The sequence below is a fragment of the Megalobrama amblycephala genome, linkage group LG23 (genome assembly GCF_018812025.1).
Source record: "Megalobrama amblycephala isolate DHTTF-2021 linkage group LG23, ASM1881202v1, whole genome shotgun sequence".
In the NCBI taxonomy this organism is placed as follows: Eukaryota; Metazoa; Chordata; class Actinopteri; order Cypriniformes; family Xenocyprididae; genus Megalobrama; species Megalobrama amblycephala.
In genome coordinates, this window is record NC_063066.1 from 14,134,914 (window position 1) to 14,157,065 (window position 22,152).

The 22,152-nt window shown below is 36.6% G+C and overlaps 1 protein-coding gene across 9 annotated transcripts in view; it reads left to right on the forward strand.

The window, feature by feature from the left end:
• diaph2 (diaphanous-related formin 2) overlaps positions 1 to 22,152 on the forward strand; it is a 441,980-nt gene that overhangs the window by 119,699 nt on the left and 300,129 nt on the right. For all 9 annotated transcript variants that reach the window (XM_048176558.1, XM_048176565.1, XM_048176564.1 and 6 more), the window contains 5 exons: positions 7,182 to 7,256; positions 7,370 to 7,439; positions 8,920 to 9,056; positions 16,575 to 16,683; positions 20,556 to 20,666. In XM_048176558.1, the coding sequence (XP_048032515.1) occupies positions 7,182 to 7,256; positions 7,370 to 7,439; positions 8,920 to 9,056; positions 16,575 to 16,683; positions 20,556 to 20,666 (502 nt within the window). The remainder of the gene's footprint in view (positions 1 to 7,181; positions 7,257 to 7,369; positions 7,440 to 8,919; positions 9,057 to 16,574; positions 16,684 to 20,555; positions 20,667 to 22,152) is intronic.

A 22,152-nucleotide genomic window follows, 5' to 3' on the forward strand; every position in this document is an offset into this window, starting at 1 on the left:
CACACTGATGTTTTTGACTCGAGTTATTTGGGTCAGAGGATTGAGGAGCAGGTGACCTACATGTTTCTGAGTGACAGCTCACATCAGTCCTTTGGCAGCGTGAAAAGCTGCAGTGAGCACACACATGCTGCCATTGACTTCTGAAAGGGGGAATCGCTAATCCATTAGCATGCGAGGTGACTGTCATGACTGATTCCCTTGTCCCTGTCTGCTCGCTCTCTGACATACTTCACCACCAGATCAATAATACCAGATGTTTGAACTTAAATCTAAAATATTTATGGCCTCTGGTGTATTAAGTTAAACTGTCCCACGTGGCTCAGATTGGGTCAGCTACCTCATAGCTCAAGCGAACTTTTTAGCGCACAGGAAATGAAACTCTGATTTGATTCACACTAACACAAGAATGATTAAAATGATCATTAAAATGATTGCACATTAACTTGAGAAAGTGTTGAAGCAAGACCGAGAGACATGATTCTAATATCTGGAGAAAGCTATCTGTTTGCATTAGCGACTATCCTGAGCTGAGACTTCAAAGGCAGCCGACAGAAAAAAAAAAAGGGGCAGTTTCACACTTTTTAAGAGCCTTTTTGTTTTATTTTTATAGTTATTATTATTATTTAGTTTTATATTATTTAGTTCTCATAGTCATGTTTCATGCTTGTCATGTGATTTCCCTTTTCTTGTGATCTTGCCATGTGTGTCTTGTTCTGATTGGTTGGTTTTGTCGTGTTTCCCTTGCCCTCATGTGATCATGTCATGTATTTCCCTTATCCAGGGCTGCGTTCCACTCCACTTTTAGACACGCACTCGCAAACTTCCCTAAGCACTTTTCCTGCCGCCATTTTGAAGTGCGTTCCACTTCGTGAAGTGGACGAGGGAAGTTTATATCGACAGACCCTCGTTCTCTCTGTCAAAATAAACTAACCCTAACCCTACTTCATATGTACACTTCAGGCAGCTCCATATACCACGATGCAACATGATTGTGACGTCACCGCATATTACGTTTAATTTATCCCATCACAAACAACTCTATGATCTATTTTTTTTTATTTTTTTTTTTTAAATAACCCAAACACACCTATATACATATAGAATGCTGCATTAAACAATTTGTAAGGGAAAAAAATAAAAAAAAAATAAATCAACTCCATAGCGGTCAAGGTCTTAGGACGTTCCAATTCATCCCATTGCAAAGGTTCCGTCAGTAGTGGGCATTATATTTAGCTCTAGTGACACCATTGACTCTTGTCTAGCTTTGTTTGTGGAACCCCTTGTTTTGTTGAGCCATGTTCTAGTTCAGTCTATTCATATTCGAGTTTAAGTTTACTCTGATTTTGTATTTGTTCACGTTTTGGTTAATAAAACTTGACCTGGGTTCTGACTGAAACTCGCTGACTGAAACTTAACACTATCAATGAAGACATTTTAAAACTTATATTTGCTTAACGTAGGGTAGGCAATTGACAGCGTTAATTTACCTCATGACTCAAAGAACATAACATTACAATAATAATGAACTTAAACAACTTACAGAGCTGTTACTTATACCACCTGACTGCTGCAGAATAATTTTAATTTTTTTTAGTGTTGACATAGAAACGCATAAATCCTGAGTCTGAGGACGTGAACAGCTCCAGGTGGAACGTCATGAGTTGCCATCTCGTAATTACAGTTACGACATGGCATAAACACAGAATAAGCTTATAGTTTTGGTTCAGGAGGAACTTTAAAATGTGCTGCTGTTTGTGGTGCTTAGTGGCTGTCTTTCTATACAACTTTGCATAGCCGCACAAAACGTGCTGATGACGTGTGGTGTCTGCGTGAGCAGAGTGCATGGAGGTATGAAAATACATATGTTGACAGGCAGGTAGGACATCCTATCACTGCATTTGGACCGAATGCAATGATTGGATGGACATTTTTTGGTCCTGTGACCTCCACAAAAGATAAATGTACATGTTTCAATATTTAGACCACTTCTATTATTGATTGCTATCCGGATGTGAGGAGAGATTCAACCAGTATAACAAAAAGTGTTTATAAAACAAATACCTTTAAAGGTGCCCTAGAATTAAAAATTGAATTTACCTTGGCATAGTTGAATAACAAGAGTTCAGTACATGGAAATGACATACAGTGAGTCTCAAACTCCATTGTTTCCTCCTTCTTATTACTGTATTCACGGAGACAAAAGAGCCGTCGTTATTTTTTATTATTAAACACTTGCAGTCTGTATAATTCATAAACACAACTTCATTCTTTATAAATCTCTCCAATAGTGTAGCATTAGCCGTTAGCCACGGAGCATAGCCTCAAACTCATTCAGAATCAAATGTAAACATCCAAATAAATACAATACTCACATAATCAGATGTATGCATGCAGCATGCATGACGAACACTTTGTAAAGATCCATTTTGAGGGTTATATTAGCTGTGTGAACTTTGTTTATGCAATGATAGAGTCGAGAGCTCGGGAGGGGGCGGAGAGCGCGAGCAACTAAAGGGGCCGCAGCCTGAATCGGTGCATTTCTAATTAGGCCCCAAAATAGGCAGTTAAAAAAAATTAATAAAAAAAAATCTATGGGGTATTTTGAGCTGAAACTTCACAGACACATTCAGGGGACACCTTAGACTTATATTACATCTTGTAAAAAACGTTCGATGGCACCTTTAATGTAGTTGATCAGTCATCAGTTAAAATCCCAGCAATTTTAAAAGTTTAAAATTGCTACCACTCTCTCCTAACTCACATACGCACACACTTTTGCTACCTTCTGCTATTTCTTTGTCATCATGACCCTATATTCACAGCCTACAATCCCAGAGAGAAGCGAAGCTGGCATTGATATGGTTTGATGTGCAGTCAATGTGTCTGTATTGAGACTCCTGCTGAGATCCAAATGCCATTAGAGGGAACAGCAGCTCTTTTGAACAGAGCAGGTTCTTGCCCTAGTGCCTTCCTTCTAAAGTGTGTGGCAGACACATCACAGAACGCTGACACCAGGGATATTGTTCTTCGAGCGTGCCACTGGGTTCAGTCCCCGTTTAACGCTCCAAAACCCAGTATCTGTCATGCGTCTGCAAAAGGCTGTGTGAAAAGACAAGGCCGCCCGTGTCTGTCCACTTCACAATTGTGAAATCAGCGAAGCATTTTTTCATTCCTTTTTTAGCTCTCCATCACTCACTACCTTTTCAGATAATTACAACATTTCTCCTGCATATTCACCCAAAGAGAGGGACGGAGGGAAAAGCAAACTTTTGCCATGTCATCAAAATAACAGCCACGTGATAAACAGAAGAACAGAAAATAATGTCTTCATTAGAGCAGAATGAAGAACTGACTGGAAATGTTTCAAAAAATATTAATTTGAAATGTTTTGTTTAGTTTTTGTTAGTTGGTAGCTCATACTTGAGATCCTTTTTTTGTGCTGTTTTTGATAAAAATGTGTTCTTGCTCTTTTTTTTTTTAGTCTAATTATCTTTTGACGCTTATGTTGACCTTTTATCTGGTTTTCGCAAGTATATCATGGCCTTTAAGTATGAATGCGCCATATCCATGTTAGATTTCACAGTTAAGAAGTCATAAAAAAAGAAGAAAAAAAAAAGTGTTTGGAAATATTTATTTATTTGTTTGTTTGTTTATTTATTCATTTATTTTCCTGGCATTACATGCATACTGTACTTAAACTGTGGAAATCAATCTTATCTCAGCCTTGCCTTGAGCCTCCCTGTGATTTCAGCATCCCTCAGAGTCATGGACATTGTCATGAACAGCAGAAGGGCCTCAGTTGCAATATTTAGTCAGTGACTAACTGTTCTGGTGCTCAGTGGTGGGTTGAAATGTTGAGAGCAATTTGTTGCTAGGAGCAGAGGGCCTCGAGTGGAATAGAGCAGTGCTGAATAGGCCACGGGCAGCCGAATGAGACCGTCCATGGCTTAGCCCTAATACAATTTGAAAGGCATTGCTCTCATAGAGTGTTCTCAATGACACAACACTCTAGAGCTTCTTCAAGTGCAATAACAATGTCAGACTCAACAGCCAGGCTTTTGGTTGACATTAAAAGGTTCAGAAAATAAAGGCAAGGGGTCAGAGGAATAACCTGCCGTTATTGTAAGGCAGTTAACCGACTTTCAGAGCATCAAGTGGTGTTATACAATACACTCCTGCTGATGATCATTAATGATTTTTCACACACATTTGCAATTTGTTATGTGATGTTCACGATAGCAGTATAATGTCTCTGTGATTGCAAACTGAATGTCAGACATAATTACGATTGCACTACAATTGTATTGTCACAACTGTTGCTGTTTTTTTTTTTATTTTTTTGATTTGATTGGCTTCATAATATTTTGTTATTGCTACTGTAAACAAGAGACAAGAGGAGAAACAGTGTTTACTATATGTAATTTGTTACCTGTTATGCTAAGGAAGGTTAAAGCGTTGCCATTTTATTGATTATATTTAGTAGTAACTGTTATTATAAATATATGCATTCTTTAACAGGCCATGCATATTTCATTTAACCCAGACAATATATGTGCTTGTGTCAAGTAACTCTGCTGGCTTTGCTGCCGCTTAACTCCAGGATTATCCCAATCAATATTTCATGAATAAGTCTAAATCAAATCGTTGGATCCATGCCACAGAGTGTGGGTAGGTCACTGATGAGCTGATTTGACAGAAAATGATGCGATATTTACTCAGGGGTTTCAATGAAAAGCTGTCAGGTAATCTAAGACATAGACACACAGACAGACAGACAGACAGACCGAAAGACAGGTGAAGATTTTTTTTATCCTGCTTAATGATTAATCTCGTGTTAATCTCAAACGTGATGAATGCATGATGCATGATGCCACTATCCGCTGAGAGAAGATGCCTTAAGAGATAAAATAGGCTGGGAGAGTACTTCATGCAGGTTTCTTAAATTCAGTCATGTCTGACTGTCATGGTTATCTTTAAAAGAGAGATTTCTTCTCATTTTCATGCTTGTTAGTGGTGTGAGCGTAGCTTTATGTGATTTCTTAATTTGAATTTAAATGATTTACAAGTTTATAGAGCTGTTCAATTTGTAGTTCTAAAAACTGGAAGAGAACCAGCGTTTTCGACCATGGGTTCTCTTGAGAATTTCAAGTGTGAATTTCCTTTATTTTTACATTTAGAGTACAATATCTAAAACTCAGTTAATCTTAAATCTCATAATAATGAATATCTTTTTTTTTTTTCAAACTGCACAATACAATGTTTTAATGCTTTAATGCACTTGTAGCAATTAAAATGAATCATTTTTTTGACATATGGAAAGTATTATTAAAAAAAAAAGTTACTATTTCTGCATCCTAATGATAAACACAGACCTTATTTAACTCATAAATAATAATAATAATAATAATAAATAATACATGTTTAAAAATAGATATTTTCTAAAGGGAACCCATAGTGAATTAGCCTTTTCAGGCTGTCCTACAAATTCTGTGTTGACTACTGCAGTGTAAAACTATGACCGTGAGCTCTTGGCTCATCTCCCTGTAAAATCTTGTTTGCTTGGTAATTCGGTTTGAATGTGGTTACAGTTTTGTTGCTCTTGTTGAGTGACATGACCACAGCGGTACAATGTCAGCGCTGGCTAAGGTTTCATTTGGTCTCACCACACTACCTCAGATGATAGCCTCATGTTTTCAACACTCATCTGTTGCAGTGTGAAACCATAACCCACACTGTTGTTATAAGTGAATTAGATACGCTCAACCATGTCGTTCTTACACCCCTTATTTCCACTAACCACCTCCACAGCAGCACTGCTTTTATATTCCAAGTCTAGGTAAGGGTGCTCACGAAGATCTCATTTTTCGTAATCGGCCTCAAACTGTGTTTTTCTTTCAACAAACAGCTGAAAAGTGATGAGACAAAATTGGAAACAATAAACGAGAAGCCCCCCTGTAAACAGATGGTTATAAATTTTGCACATTATACTGTTATGTTTTATTAACAAATCAGGCCATTATAATGTACTGTACAGCAAATGGTAATAAGTTTCAAATTGAGTTTGGTGGGTCGGTAATGAATTTTGAGTAATGGCATGGTGAGCCCCTGTCTTTGTAATTTTAAACTAATTTAATTGCAGATCTGCAAAAAAGTGCAATTTAGCCTTCTGAAACTGCCCTGGGCTACAGACATCACCCCTAATTCAGGGTCTTGTGTGACCATATGGGTTCATACAAATGACTTTAGTATGCATGTTGCATTGCACACTATGATTGTCAAAAAGACAGTAGTAACTCATTGACTTATGGTGCTTTAATGCAACAAATTGGCCCATGTATTTTGGTTTATTGACAATCTGGAGCTAAGAACAAATGATGTTAATGGCATACTCTAAATGCGATCACATACTGTGTAGCACACTCTCTCTCTCTATTCTTATCCTCCCCAGACCATTTAATGTCTCCTGATACATTGTGTTTTATAGCCAATTATCTTACTCAATCCATTATCGGTTTTACTGTTATCACCCATGTATTGCTTTATCTTCCTGTTGGAGTGCATGGCCTGCACAAGTTGCCTGAAGGCACCACACACAAAGACTTCTTTCATTTCCATTCACCTGTTTTCAAGAATGTGTTAATCAGGTGAATACAGGGTTCAAAATTAAAAAAAAAAAAGAGAAAAAAAAAGTGGCAAATGTGAGTAAATGTTGACTTGTTACTGAGATATAAAATATATAAAAAGTAGTCTACTAAAGAAAACTGTTTTTAATTACTTTTAATTCATTGAAACACAAAAATGCTTAATTTCTCCTCTAGGATACATAAATATGTTGTTCTTTCCTCTAGAGTTCCATCTGGTTACACATATGTGGAAAATTCTTCACATTAAGCCACCAACAGAAACATAGGGAACAAAATCACAATATTTCTTCATGTTCTTGTCACAGGTGACATTTTACCGAGGGACAGGGACTGACTCATCTTCTATATGTTGCTACAGGTGCCAAAATGACCTGTACTGTTTGTCAATAATATGGATGGGGAGAAAAAAAAAAAACTGTTTCCAGAGTTGTTTTGTAACCCAGCTCATCTTCAAACCTAACTTTTCAAACCTTTAATGAACTTGTTCGGGTTTATATATTCTAATGGAGTTCTTTTACTGTCTCTTTCTGTCTTTAGCTGGGTGAATAACTTTGGCCATGAAGGTCTCGGACTGCTTTTGGATGTGCTGGAGAGGCTTCTCGACAAGAAACAGTAAGTTATGCTGGAATTTCTAACATCGTCTTAATAAATCTCCTTTCTTCAGTGTTTATGGGTTGCTCATTCACACGCTTTTTCTCTTTACTCACTGATTTTCTTTTCCTCAGGCAAGAGAACATTGACAAGAAGAACCAGCACAAACTCATTCAGTGCCTCAAGGCCTTCATGAACAATAAGGTGGGTTTAGAATTTAAAAGCTCCATTATGAGGAGTTTATATCATTTTGTGTCCCACACGTGCCAAGTAAAAAAAAAAAAAAAAAAAAAATGTTTATATTAAAGAATATAAAATCATGCCAGCTCCTTACTTGTCCTTGAGAAGGAACACATTTCTGATTGAAATGCTGCTGCTTTATTAAACAGGACCAAACACAAATAAAACTCATTCAACTCCAGATAATCATCAGATTTAACCTTTTCTAAAGCTGCTTTCATGCTTAAATGGTATTGACATTATAATTTATACCTCAGCCATGTTAAATTTGAATGCTATTTTATTCCAAACATATTTTTATTAGTGTTTGTTTATTTATTTTATTTTATTTTTTCCCCTCAAGTTAAAGGGTTAGTTCACCCAAAAAATGAAAATTCTGTCATTTATTACTTACCCTTTTGCCGTTCCACACCCGTAAGACCTTCGTTCATCTTCGGAACACAAATAAAGATATTTTAGTTGAAATCCGATGGCTCCGTGATGCCTCCATAGGGAGCAATGACATTTCCTCTCTCAAAATCCATAAAAGGTACTAAAAACACATTTAAATCGGTTCATGTGAGTACAGTGGTTCAATATTAATATTATAAAGCGACGAGAATATTTTTGGTGCACCAAAAAACAAAACAAAAAAACACACAAAATAACGACTTATTTGGTGATGGCCGATTTCAAAACACTGCTTCAGGAAGCATCTGAGCACAAATGAATCAGTGTATCGAATCATGATTCAGATTGCGTGTCAAACTGTCAACTGCTGAAATCACGTGACTTTGGCGCTCCTAACAGCAGATTGGATACACTGATTCATTGTGCTCCGATGCTTCCTGAAGCAGTGTTTTGAAATCGGCCATCACTTTATAAGTCGTTATTTTATTTTATTTTTGGCGCACCAAAAATATTCTCGTCGCTTTATAATATTAATATTGAACCACTGTACTCACATGAACTGATTTAAATATGTTTTTAGTACCTTTATGGATCTTGAGAGAGGAAATGTCATTGCTCCCTATGAAGGCATCACTGAGCCATCGGATTTCAACTAAAATACCTTAATTTGTGTTCTGAAGATGAGCGAAGGTCTTACGGGTGTGGAACGGCATGAGGGTAAGTAATAAATGGCAGAATTTTCATTTTTGCGTGTACTAACCCTTTAATTCTGTGTTTTGCTCAAATTGTGGTCAAGTGCAGTGCATTACACCCTGTGAGGAAGACAAAGCTGCAAGAATTTGATTATCTGTCCCTGCTGTCCTGTCCTGATTTAAATTAATTAATCTTTAAACATATCTACACCTGCCTAATTGGCTCTTTTTCGGAGAAGAAAGCCTAAATCTGTCCATACACAAGGGGTTCATTGTGTTTGCTTAAAGCTTAAAGGCATTATCCATTGCAAAATGTTTCCATTTAATAGGTATAATAAAATGAGATGTCTTTTTGTTTTCAGTATGGACTCCAAAGGATCTTGGGGGATGAACGAAGCCTCCTCCTCCTCGCAAGGGCAATTGATCCCAAACAGACTAATATGATGACCGAAATTGTCAAGATTCTGTCAGCTGTTTGTATCATCGGAGAGGAGAACATGTAAGATCATCAGCTTCACCCCATTTTTGTGGCTTTCTTCTGTAAAGTGCCTTGAGATTCTACTTTCAAATAATCTTTGTAAAAGTAAAATTATTATTATTATTATTATTATTATAGAATATTTAATCATTAGATTGTTGTTGTTACATTTTACAGCATGATCAAATTCTTGTTTAATATTGGCCAAACAACATTTAATTCAAGTGTCCTCTTAATCTATTAATATTTAATCTTTTCTTATGATAGAAATGCTTCAGCCACTGTAATTTATTGAACAGGAACATGTGAACATCAAAACATGCAAACGCAGTTCGCATTTTTATAAACTTACTGATGTGTTCTCCTGGGTTAGTGTAGGTTTATAAATGATAGCACTATACTATGTTATGCTTTTTTAAAATTGTTTTAATGAATTGTGCAGCCTTAGGGGCCGTTCACACAGAATGCGTTTTTCTATTCCAATGCGCTACTTTCCCATTGTTTTTCTATGTAAACACGCGCTTGACGGACGTGCATGACCGTTACGCTCGCGTCTCGCGTCTTTTGCAGCGCCTCACACATGAGCGCCATGTTTTTAAGACGCCGTGTCAAGTTAAAAGAATTTCAACTTTTACACGCAGCACCGCTCATCAATGTCAGTTCCAAAACAGTGGACCAATCAGAAGAACCTTGGAGGTGGGGCAAGCGTTGCGAGTTGGTATGACAACTGTTTTATATAATGGCAACATGGTGGAGGAGGTGCTCATTATTATCTTATTTTCTTTTTTTCCATGTCAAAACTTGTATCTCTAAATTCTGCAGTTTGCCTATTTCTATTATTTCCGTTATTGTCGTTATTGCATCACGTCTCAAAGGCGCGTCTCGAGACTCTCGCCTTCTATGCTGCGCTTTTTTTAAAACCATTCCTGAGTGCTGCATCTCGCGTTTTTAGATGCAAAGACGCGTTCTGTGTGAACGGCCCCTTAGAAAATGATCCAATAATGTGATTTATGGATTCTCGTATGTGAAATGCGGCACTACCGATTAAGTTGCAATCAAGGATTTTTTTTAAACTCTAGCACTCAAATTCGAGGAATTGTGACAGCACTACACTAATCATCTTGTAATGAATGTCACTTCAGTTCTACTTTTTGAGTATGAATTATCATAAGAAATAAAAGACAGAACAATATAATGCAAGCACTGTAAAAAGTTTTGTCAGAAACTCAACTCAGTCATGCTGATATCACGAGACATTTTTTTTTTTATTAGTATTATCATTAATAAATACCATCTAACCATTACATGAAAGCATTTGACTTTTAAATCAATGTATACACAGTTGATATCATTAATTATTCAATACAAATTACAATCAACAAAATGTAATATGCCAAAATGTACGGATTAATGGTATAAAAATCAGATATTTTGTACTTAAAAACAAAACAAAAACAAAAAAACTTTTGTCGCCTTGCAGTTAAATCATTGACCAGAAACCCTAAATTACTGTATCTTCCATTGAGCATCCATTGTATTGCAGTAATAGTACAGGACATGTTGCTATGCCCTTCTCAAATTAGCCTACTAGAAAAGTCTCCAGCTAAGTCTAATGGCGACCCGATGATGCATGCTGTGTTAGTTTTGTTGTTGAATCATTAAGAAACCGTGTTTGGTTCAGCCGGCCATTTTTATTTGCCGATCAGCACCTTTAGCCCTGGGATCTGTTTCAGTAAACACACAAACGCACACAGACAGACTCACACACATATGCTAAGTGCAGTTTGGGTGAATCGGTGTTGTAGGTGAGTAGATTAATGTTTTTATGGGTGTGTAGGTGATCAGAGAGTGTGCAGATCTGTGTGACAGCTGTAAAAACGTTGATACCCCACTTAGTGCCGAAACTAGCTCCTTCCCCCTCAAACGCTGTGCAGTGACACTGGCTTATGTTTAGTGCTGTCACATCAAAGCCCTCTTTAGGAGTTGAGCAGGTGTAGCTTATTCTGAAGCCATGTTTGAATCAGCATGAAAGACTCTGTACAGCCCACTCACAACTACAACTTAATCACCTGGATCACAAAACATGGATCTTATACCTAGCTGTTCGACAAAACTTCTCTCTGCAGTTTCTTTCATGACAGAGCAAAGTAAACCGATTTGGGGTAAGGAGACATGTAAAAAGTGAACTTAAATGGACAGTTTGCCCAAAAATGAAAATTCTGTCATCATTTACTCACCCTAAAGTTGTTTTAAACCTGTATGAGGGTTTTTTTTTTTTTTTTTTTATCATTCCTTTTCACAAAAGAAGATATTTTGAAGAATGCTTTTAACCCTTTGATGCATAACATGGGTCAAAAATGACCCGGCTGAGTTTTTATTTTCTATATCTTTGCAAGAAATTAATTTCATCATTCAGTATTCCAGGTATTCCTCAATTAACTTCTTTTTGATCATCACAAATCCTCATTTTAATTTTGTTTTTTCTTACTTTTTGAGTAAAAATCATTTTTCTATCACTACCCTTCTAATGCGCAACATGGGTCAAAAATGACCCGTATTCATTTCCTATGTAATTTCAATCATGGTTGAGTGTTTCTTTGCTAAATCTATAAAAGAAATTTATTTTATCATTCATTTATTCCAGGTATTCCTTAAATATCTTGTTTTTGATTGTCAAAAATCATTATGATCATTTTTTCTCTTTTACTTTATAAACAAACACAGTTTTTGTATGTCTACATCAATTTTACACACATGGGTCAAAAATGACCCGTATTCATTTCCTATGGAATTTCAATCATGACTGAGTGTTTCTTCACTGAATCTTTGAAAGAAATGTATTTTATCATTTATTTATTCCAGGTATTCATTAAATATCTTGTTTTTGATTTTCTATAAATAATTGTTTATTTTTTCTTTCTTACTTTATAAACAAACACAGTTTCTACATCAATTTTACACACATGGGTCAAAAATGACCCATATAGAAATCTTTAATATTTGCAAATTTTTTTGAAACATTGGAACATATTTACTGCAGACAACTGTTCATATTTCACATCTTAACAAGGCTACTTTTGTATATTTGATGGATGCAAGTCTTATTATATTTAATATATTAGGCTATATATTTCATAATTTTTTATTTTTTGTCATAAATCAATGCAATTGGTCACCCTTTAAATCTGTCAGTGTTCCTGAAAAGTAACAGTTTTGGACATATACAACCTGAGTCTAAAGTGACCTGAATGAGTTATTATTTTCTATATCTCATATATTACAATAAATTAATTTCATCATTCATTATTCCAGGTATTACTCAAACAAATCCTTATTTAAATATTTCCTTTCTTTTTGAATGAAATTTTTTTTGTGTCATTATCTTTCTAAAGGCCAAAGCATACTTCATGTTTTATGCGTACGTGAGGGTCAGCATACAGATTTTTGTAACTTTTTATAATTTCCACCAGATTTCTGTAACTGTGTATGTGCAACCTGCACATACACATTTAAATTGTGTTCGACTGTGCGCAAAGTATACTTTCAACTTTTTTTACAGTGATGTCATCATCCACCTCAGTTCTGTTGAGGACCAGCCGCTAACACTCTAGATAAAGAAAATCTAAAGCACAAGCATATTCAAATATTCAAATTCAAATACTTATTATATATTTTCACTGTTGGACAGAAACCTTGTTCAAAACTGTTACTTTTTAGGAACACTGACAGATGTAAAAGGTGACCAGTAGCATTGGTTTATGACAAAAAATAAAGATTATGAAATATAATATATAGCCTATTATATGAAATATAATATGACTTTCATCCATCAAATATACAAAAGCAGCCATGTTGAGATGTGAAATGTGTGGCGGATGAATAGTTGTCTGCAGTAAATATGTTCCTACTTGCGAAAATTTGCAAAGGTTTCTAATATGGGTCATTTTTGACCCATGTGTGTAAAATTGATGTAGAAATACAAAAGTTATGATTTGTGAAAATCAAAAACAAGATATTTAAAGAATACCTGGAATAAATAAATGACAAATTACATTTCTTTCAAAGATTCAGCGAAGAAACACTCAGTCATGACTGTAATTCCATAGGAAATGAATACGGGTCATTTTTGACCCATGTGTGTAAAATTGATGTAGACATACAAAAACTGTGTTTGTTTATAAAGTAAGAAAGAAAAAAATGAACATAATGATTTTTGACAATCAAAAACAAGATATTTAAGGAATACCTGAAATAAATGAATGATAAAATACATTTCTTTCAAAGATTCAGCAAAGAAACACTCAACCATGATTGAAATTACATAGGAAATGAATACGGGTCATTTTTGACCCATGTTGCGCATTAGAAGGGGTTTTCATAGCTTGCGCATCAAAGGGTTTTAACCAAACAGTTGTCGGTAGCCATTGACTGCCATCGGTGGTCAGTGACTACCGTCAACTGTTTTGTTATCAGCATTCTTCAAAATATCTTCTTTTTAAAAGTGGCAGATATCCTGGTCAGGCCAGTGTGCACATGACACTTAACAGGAGTAGTATAGTGCAAATAATTTAAATAAATTGCTACCAAATAAGTTAAATGCCAGTTTGAGTTGTAATGCCAGTTGTAATGCCAGGGCTGGGTAAAAAATATTGATTTCTCGATTTTTATCGATTCTCATTTTTACAAATCGATTGGTTAATACTGCAGCACAACTCATTATGTCAGTGTGAAACAGTTCTGGAAAGCACCAATCTCCTCCCGAAGATCCAGAAAAAAGTCCGTTGGTGCTTTAGTGACTACTTTGCTCAGAGAAGCTGTCAATCTCATCTGTCAATCATGACGTCCAATCCTGCTTTGTTATAGCATCAAATAACTAACTAAAAACAAACTTATTTAAAGAATGAACACATTAACTAACATCAGCGTGATAAAAACTGCCTAAAATGACAGAAACAATCTTTGGAAAAAAAATCTTTGACGTGTAATTTGACTGTTTAATTTGTCTCATGTCCCATTGGTCCCATTACATAGATAGGGCGGGGTTTATTACCTATACTGTATCCAGCCACCTGGGGGCGATCGAGACGCTTTGGCTTCACTTTTCATATGCATCGACGTCACTTTCCCACCGAAAACGCGCTCCCTCAGCTGGACTGAGTGGCAAAAGAACCTGCTGCGTGACTGGATTTAACAGGGGAAACTGCGAAAACGCGAGTAAAACAAACGATTACACTAAAGGTTGGAATTGAATGTGTTCCTTACAACTTGTCAAATAAACCTAATCCATGGAAATTGACATGCCGTGTTTCCTGACATTTATATGTGCCTGATTTCGACGGCGGGGAAATACATAAAGAAAATCTGCCTGTGAATATTTTATATAACTACAATATAGGTAGGTTTAAATCCGAGTAATCACTTATATCAATGTTATATCGTCATATTGTCCAGCCCTAAAACATATATAGTTTTATAGTATAGTTTTTGTCAGTGTTGTTTATTGAAAAACACCCAATTATGCAGAATAAAAGATGGAAAATATTTAATTGATGAGTTGTCAAACTAATATATAACAATACAATATATACGGTATGATTTTACCTCAAAATCCAACAGTTTGACACAAAATGATAACTAAAACATGTTTCTCTGCCTGGAGTCGAGCTGTTTATGTGAATTGCAGTGATCCTTTTGTTTTTTTCCCTTGTTGCTTTGTGCAATTTTTAAATATATACCTCAGGGTTTGTGTCAAAGCTATTTGTACAGTCAATCACAAAGCTCTTTCCCGTTTTGGATGTGTTTTGTGTGTCGCGCCGCGACACGTCTTTCAAATTCGAACGCATTGTTTTATATTTTTTCTGAGCCGTAGCTGGGCGCCGCGGACAGGCGCCGAATGTCGCCGCCGGTGTGCGTACACTCATAGAAAACAATGATATCGAATTTTAAAGACGTGGCGAAGACCTTCAGTCTTTTTCCACTCAGTGGCCTTGACCGCAGTTGTAACGGTCGATGATGACGTCACGTGCATACCCTCTATATTATCCGTCTGCTTGAATAAATCACATTTAGTTTTGTGCTTTGTTACTTTTTGATATGAGACAAAGTCTCAAATTTTAAATTCTGTCCATTTTATTAAGAAATAATAATAATAATAAAAAAAAAAAACGTTGTGGCGTTGTAGCGCCTCAGTTTAAGAGAAGCGAAGCGCACGTGAACAGATCTTCTCTGCTTTAAAACCAATTACAGCGCGAAATAAACATGAATTAACACCCAAAGGTAAGTTAAAAGATACAGTACAACTTAACAAAATCCGTATCCTGTCTCATGTTATCGCTCAATCAGTGTTTCAACCGTGGAACTACATCAGCAAAACAGCTTGTAAACAATACCGTCACATTTACCTCAGAAAACCATATTCAGTGACCATAACTCGTTAGCCAGCTAGAAAAATTAACTCTAGAGAGGAGCAATTTGTTAAATATATGCACCATATTACATATTCATTACATTTTTACTTAACCAATTCAATATTTAATGTGTTTGAATAAATCCATTATAAAACAAGTTAGGACACCTGCCATTTAAATGTGTATATTTCCAAAAACAAACAAACAAACAAACAAAACCTAATCTGAGTAGAAACATAAATATGTCATTAAAAAGTTATTATAACATTATTATTATAAAAAAAAAAAAAAAATGGCATATGTGCAATTTAAATGTTCGTATACAGTATTACATTAATGACATGACACTAACTGACATGGTTCCCTGTATAGTTAACAACATTATTTGAGGGATTTTGTTCATGTACTCTACATGTACTGTACCTGATATATATCTAAATGAATGGATATTGAAACTGAAAGAAATTGAATCCAAATTGGAACTGAATCGAATCACAATCTTCTTTTCATTCTATTTACATTTTACTATTTACATTTATTGTGAACTATCTTTAAGTTAAAGTAACTCTGTCAGTTTCCATTAAGCCCCCCCAAAGCCCAACACCTGGGTCTGGCCGATAAAAGACAAATGAGCCTATATCCTAACCTGATGAGAGCAGAACCAATGACATGATGGCAAGATACACAGTTAAGACAGTCTTGCATGTGTTTATTTACTTAATTGGCTATTTTTGACACAAGCACTGGTTTGTTCTGTTGTTGTTATTTTGTCTATGATGCGTTCTGTACATGGGACTTTGTAAAGTCCTTAATTTGCTTTCCCCACCAGCACTTTTTGTACTTCTGTCCAAACATCTCTTCAGTGCTCTTATGTTGCTGATTTTTACACAGCGTCACATACTGTAGACTTAAAGGGCTCCTCTTATATGGATAACATTAGGCTTGCTTTGATTTTGCACACTCACAATGAGCTATAAACGCTACATAAAAATCTGTGACATTGTTCCAGGTCCCCTGCATGAATGGCCAAGACCAACTTGTGTGAACATTCTGAACTAATGTCACGGTTGTTGCTTGATAAAAATCATGTGTACCTAAACACATTGTTTTCTGTCGTCTTGTTTTCCTTTAGTCTGGATAAGATCCTGGCAGCCATGACCATTGCAGCAGAGAGGAATAATAAGGAGAGGTTTGCTCCGATAGTGGAGGGGCTGGAGAACCACGAAGCCCAGCAGCTACAGGTCAGTGTGCTGCCCTTTCCAAGAAACAAAGAGTCGGAGAAAGTCTCTTCCCCACCTGCCACTTCACCTTATTACCTGCATGTTATAATTCACACAGATTTACACAGATACATTTTTATTTGCTCTGAAAAGAATGATTAAACCGCAGAATTTCAGCTTAGCAACTTGGCTTCTGGTTAAATTAAACTGTGGGAGGTTATTGAATAAGACACAGGATTTTGTGTTGGAATGCTGCATTCTAATGTGGAGCAAGTGTAGTCAATTCTCTCTAAATGTTCTGCTTTGAAACAAACCTTAGAGTTTCACATGTGTCTGCAGAATATATATATATTATTTTTGGGGTATGTTTTCATATTAGCTTGTGTCTGAATTTAGATGTTGTCTGTTATTATCTAGAAAGAGCACGTAATATTCAAGTGAAACACACATCACATCATACGTGTTCTAAATTTTATCCTTGAGGGCATCCTCATGTTTTATTTCACTCATTTCAAATAATTAGTAGAATTCTGCTTGCCCAGGGCGTCAGATATAGATCTGCTGTGTTTAGTGTCAGTCAATGCGTGAGGCCTCTTCACTCCGAATGCTCTGTTTGATGCTGGAGCCAGGTAGAAATTGGCACATCTGTCACTCAAAGCTCTTCTGCACCTCGGCTCAGCTTGACATGTAAACAAGTCCCCCTATCCCTCTCCTCACTGTGTTTTGTGGTCGTCTGTCAACCCTGCCACCTACGCCACAAGATGGAAGCTAGCTGCTGGCTATTCTAATGGAACGGGAGGTGTATTATAAACCCTAATCAGCTGCAACCAGGTCACACAAAGAACCCGGAAAAAAAATAAAAATTCTCTTTTTGAGAGGTGGTTACTTTATCATCCCCCTTTCTTACTTTTTCCTCTGCATTCTCCAATCTGGTCTCAGAGGAACTGAATCAAAAGGGCAAGAATGCAGCACCACACCTGTATTTATCATTCTCCGCTTCTCCACAACCTGCAGTGATCTGTGACCAAGCACAACAAGCCACTCTCACCCATTCATTAACCAAATCCCTAATCTTTTTGTTGCTGTTGAGAGAGCAGGCGAAGACAACAATATGATACAGAGGAAGTGCGAGGAGAAGGGAGGAGTGAATCTGTTTTGATATTGTGCCTTGTTTTCCTCCTTTAAAAAAAGGTTTTTAATGAAAAGAACCGCTGCTAATTGTCAAGTAAATTAAAACACCGCACCAACGCTGGCGGTTAAAAGAAATTAAACACTTTTAAAACCTGCAATGAGCTGCAGAGCCTGACTTTTTAAATGTGATTAAAATGTGTTTTGTAGTCACGCCATCTCGGTGACGCAAGCACGCAAACCTAAAACCGTCCCAGCAGTGCCGTCTTTTAATTACTCTGTTGAAATCCTCCTCCGGCAGTCTGCTACAGAAGCTCATCATTGCACACTCAAACCATAAAGGAAAATAAGCCCCTCAACCTGCACTAACACCCTATCTGCAACATCATTCCAAACAGGCTGGTGTGTCGACACAGCTGATGATAAAAATGCATTTGGCCTCCGGAGAACTCGAAGAATGATCTTGATACACTCAGTGAGACTCTTCAATGATTCAAATTGAAATAATTGCTCAAATGGGAATACGAGACGATTTAAGAACTTTGGTAATGTGGAGGCATAATGTTGTATGATGGTAGCCTCAGAAATGTGGGCTTCATTGGTTTGCCTGCAGCCCCTGGTAGCTGGGACTTCAAGAGAAGGAATCAAGTATAGTGCTATTTGGTATCTGATGCCAACAGACCATTCTTGAGCCCAAGAGTCCTGCTATTTAAATTTATATTTATTTCTGTTTTATATGCAGTTTTTCTTTTCAAGTTTAATTTTGGTTAGTTTCACTCCCTTTTTGTTTTAGTTCAGCTTTAGTTCATTTTAGTTTTCATTAAAAGCTTCATTTAGAACAGAGGTGCCCACAATTTCTACTACAAAGGGTCAAAAAGAACATGATTGAGGGTTGTGGGTTAAAGTAAATGTTGCATTATATCCAGATCTAACTATCAATTAAATCAAAGGTCATCATTGCATCTCTGAATTAGAACCAGCACTTTATTTTGATAGTCCACTTTAGACATTCTGCTATAAATATAAGTTCATAACTCTAAGTAATATCTACATGTCAACTACCATTCAAAAGAATATTAGTAGACAGTCTGCTTATTATGTGCTTAGACTTTATTTTGATGGTCCCCCAACAGACAGTGGGTCTCATTCACTAATAATTGCATACAATATTCAAATTTGAATTTCACACGGAAACTTTCCACCTAACTAACAACACGTGCGTACACACATGAATTTGTTCTTAAACCCGTTCTAATGTTGATGAATTCTGAGTATTCTAAATGAGCAACCGCTTGCCCGAGTTGAGTCATTTACATAAATAACACCCAAACCATGTCCATATAAGGGCATTCCATACACCCTTTTGTTTTGTCACTCTCAGCAAACATGACACTCTCTAAAGACGCGTTCTCGCCTGAGAGCACATGCAGCAAGATCCACGAGCAATGCCAAGAGTGCCATCCTCAAAACAATTTCAAACTCAATTAACACCTTTTATACAGACATTACAGACCTGATTAGCAAGCTGTATATACACGTATCTGTGTCTACAGCGCACCTTTTCTTACTCTTTTATTGACTGTTAGTAGACTAAAGCCTTGTGTATACTTTGTTTTTTTTTTACGCTAGTGTACACGCACAGCCTTGGAAAGTATACTTCATTTAACTCGTAAGCATACACAGACAATTCCACCCATGCACAGTTTTGAGCAATCTCTCGCCACGAGTTACAACCCATGCAAACATCTTTGTTGTACAAATCAGGGTACTCTCTAGGCCTCATTGTCACTGTAGCTTGCATGTGTTCCGGTCTGTTCTATTTATGCATTTTTTCCTCAACTACCTTGTAAATCGACGCCCCCAGGGCACAGTTGCCACCTTGTGGATGAACTAATTACTAAAAAATAAAAAAAACAAACATTAAATACGCATGTGTGACCTGCGTGTACAAGTACGTGCGGTTACAAAAACCTGGCGGTGCATATACAGTACGCTGACCCTCGCGTAAAAAGTAAACTATAGTTTGGGCTTAACAGTCTACTAATACTGTAATGAGAATTGACATATAGTGTCAAATGTTGTGTCAAACAGTGTCTTTCCATTGGCTCAAGTCAGGTTTCTGTTTTTGGGGCCGCTCTTTGGAGGCAAAACAAGTGGGAGTCAGAATGATGAAGATTCTCTTGACAAATAAAATCATGCAGGGCAATAACACATGCAGATCCACAACAACTCTAAAATTCCAGGCTGAGGCTGGTGAAGGTATACTCTTCACATGTCCATCAAGAGTGATATTTCCACTCGGCATCGATCAACCAAGCGAAGAGCATTCCTTCTCATCCTAGCCGGCTCCCTGGAGCCACCTTATAGCCTGTTAAGAACCATCAGCACTCCTCCCTGCCCACTGCCATGATCCGATAAATCAATTAAAAATACACATCTGTTCAGCCAGGCCTGCTCCCTCCTTCTATTCCTCCTTCCTCTGGACAGCTCTACTAATCCACTTGCATCTTTTCCCTTCACTTTTCCCCTGTTTTTCTGTTACAGTTCTTCAAAGTGCCAACTGCCTCGTTCCATCCTGATGAATTCATTTTATTTTAAGTAATGTAACATATTGATTTTTTTCTTTAAGCTGAGAGATGAGAGCAGTGTGAATAAGAGGCTGTTGCAGAGTAGTACATTTTAATAATTTACTGCTGAAGGGATGATTCTGAGAATTTGCTTGCATTAAATGATGCTTGTGTGTGTGTGTGTGTGTGTGAATACAGGTGGCTTGCATGCAGCTGATCAATGCCCTCGTTACCTCCCCGGATGATTTAGACTTCAGGATACACTTACGAAATGAGTTTCTGCGCTGTGGCCTCAAGAAGATACTACCAGTGAGTATAACTTTTGCTTTATCATTTCACTTTTATATTTCTGTTTTATCCTATTTTTTAGTTTTGTTATTTTTTGATTTTTTTTTATTAAATGTTTTGAATGCTTGATTTCTTTTTAATAGTGGTATGATATATGCTCATAAGTTTTCCTTATGTGTTCAGTTGGTAAATACATAGGAAAGTACTTTTAAAAAATGCTGTAATACATCTGTAGTTTATCAAATGACAGATGCTGTTTTCTTGAAGAATTTGGGTTTTAAATTGGCTTTACAGAACAATCAAAAACTTTTGAACAAATGAACAAAACAATTAAAAACTGCTGAAGTGTGCCCTGGTTTGGTGTCCTCCCTAATGGCACAGCTTTGTTTCACAAAGGCCGTTCCCCTCACACATCATTATCAATCAGCGCACAGATCTCTGCTCCATGCTGCCACAAAGCCCGCAACCAGGCCAGCACATCACTCACCATCTCATTTATGTGGGCATTTCCTCACTCTTAATAAGTCATTTTGACTGCTCCCCGTATTATTGCTACAATTATTATAATTATCTCAATCTACCCCTGCATATGATGAGCTTATCGTAATTTATGAATAATGTATTTTAAAGTTTAATAGGACAATTAAATATGACATTGTTCTCTAATTGTGAATAATGAGTTTTCAGGTTTTAGTATCCTCAAAATGGCAAGTGCAAAGAGAAAGAAACAAAGTGAAAGACAAATGAGATGCACTAAATCCTCAAGGAGAGTTAGAAAATGGTGTCTGATGAAATGAAAATACACATTTCTGGAGTTGTGTGTGTGTGTGTGTGTGAGTGTGTTCGAGAGAGCGAGAGAGACTTGGTCCTGCCTCCTACTGTGGCATAACGAGTACTCTGTCTCTCTGATTGGCTGTTTCTTTAAGACAGATGGCATGCCTGAAGTATAGCCCACTGATTGATAACTAGAGAAATTGGGTTACATTTGGCTCTTCACCGTCCATAAACTACACCATCATTGATTTATAGTGAAGTTTTAAAGCACACCTTTTATCCTCTCTTTCTTTATCTCTCTAAACCCTTTCTATCTCTCCCATATGTTGCAGGTATGCAAAGCAAGACAATCTGTGTACCATAGAAAAACAGATTGACTCTTACCTCAATACAATGCTAATTAGACTTGTGGTTTTAATTGACACCTTAGTTTTAAATCGCTTGATGAGCACAGTTTTCTCATTTTGGGGAGATACCAACCTCCATGGCTCTACTATTGGAGTAAGCACAACAACCAACTTAGAATCATGCATACCTTTATAACCAATCACATCATATCCTTAACGTCATTGAGTTGCTGTTGCAGTTGTGTGACAGTCAATCACTCCTTTGCTGATACCATAGAAGTGAATAAGAAATGCTGTACTCTGAATCCTACATGTTGCAAACTTTTCTGACACTCTTATTAAACAGCAAATTTCTGTTGTAAACTTTTAAAATAAATCAAAAATAA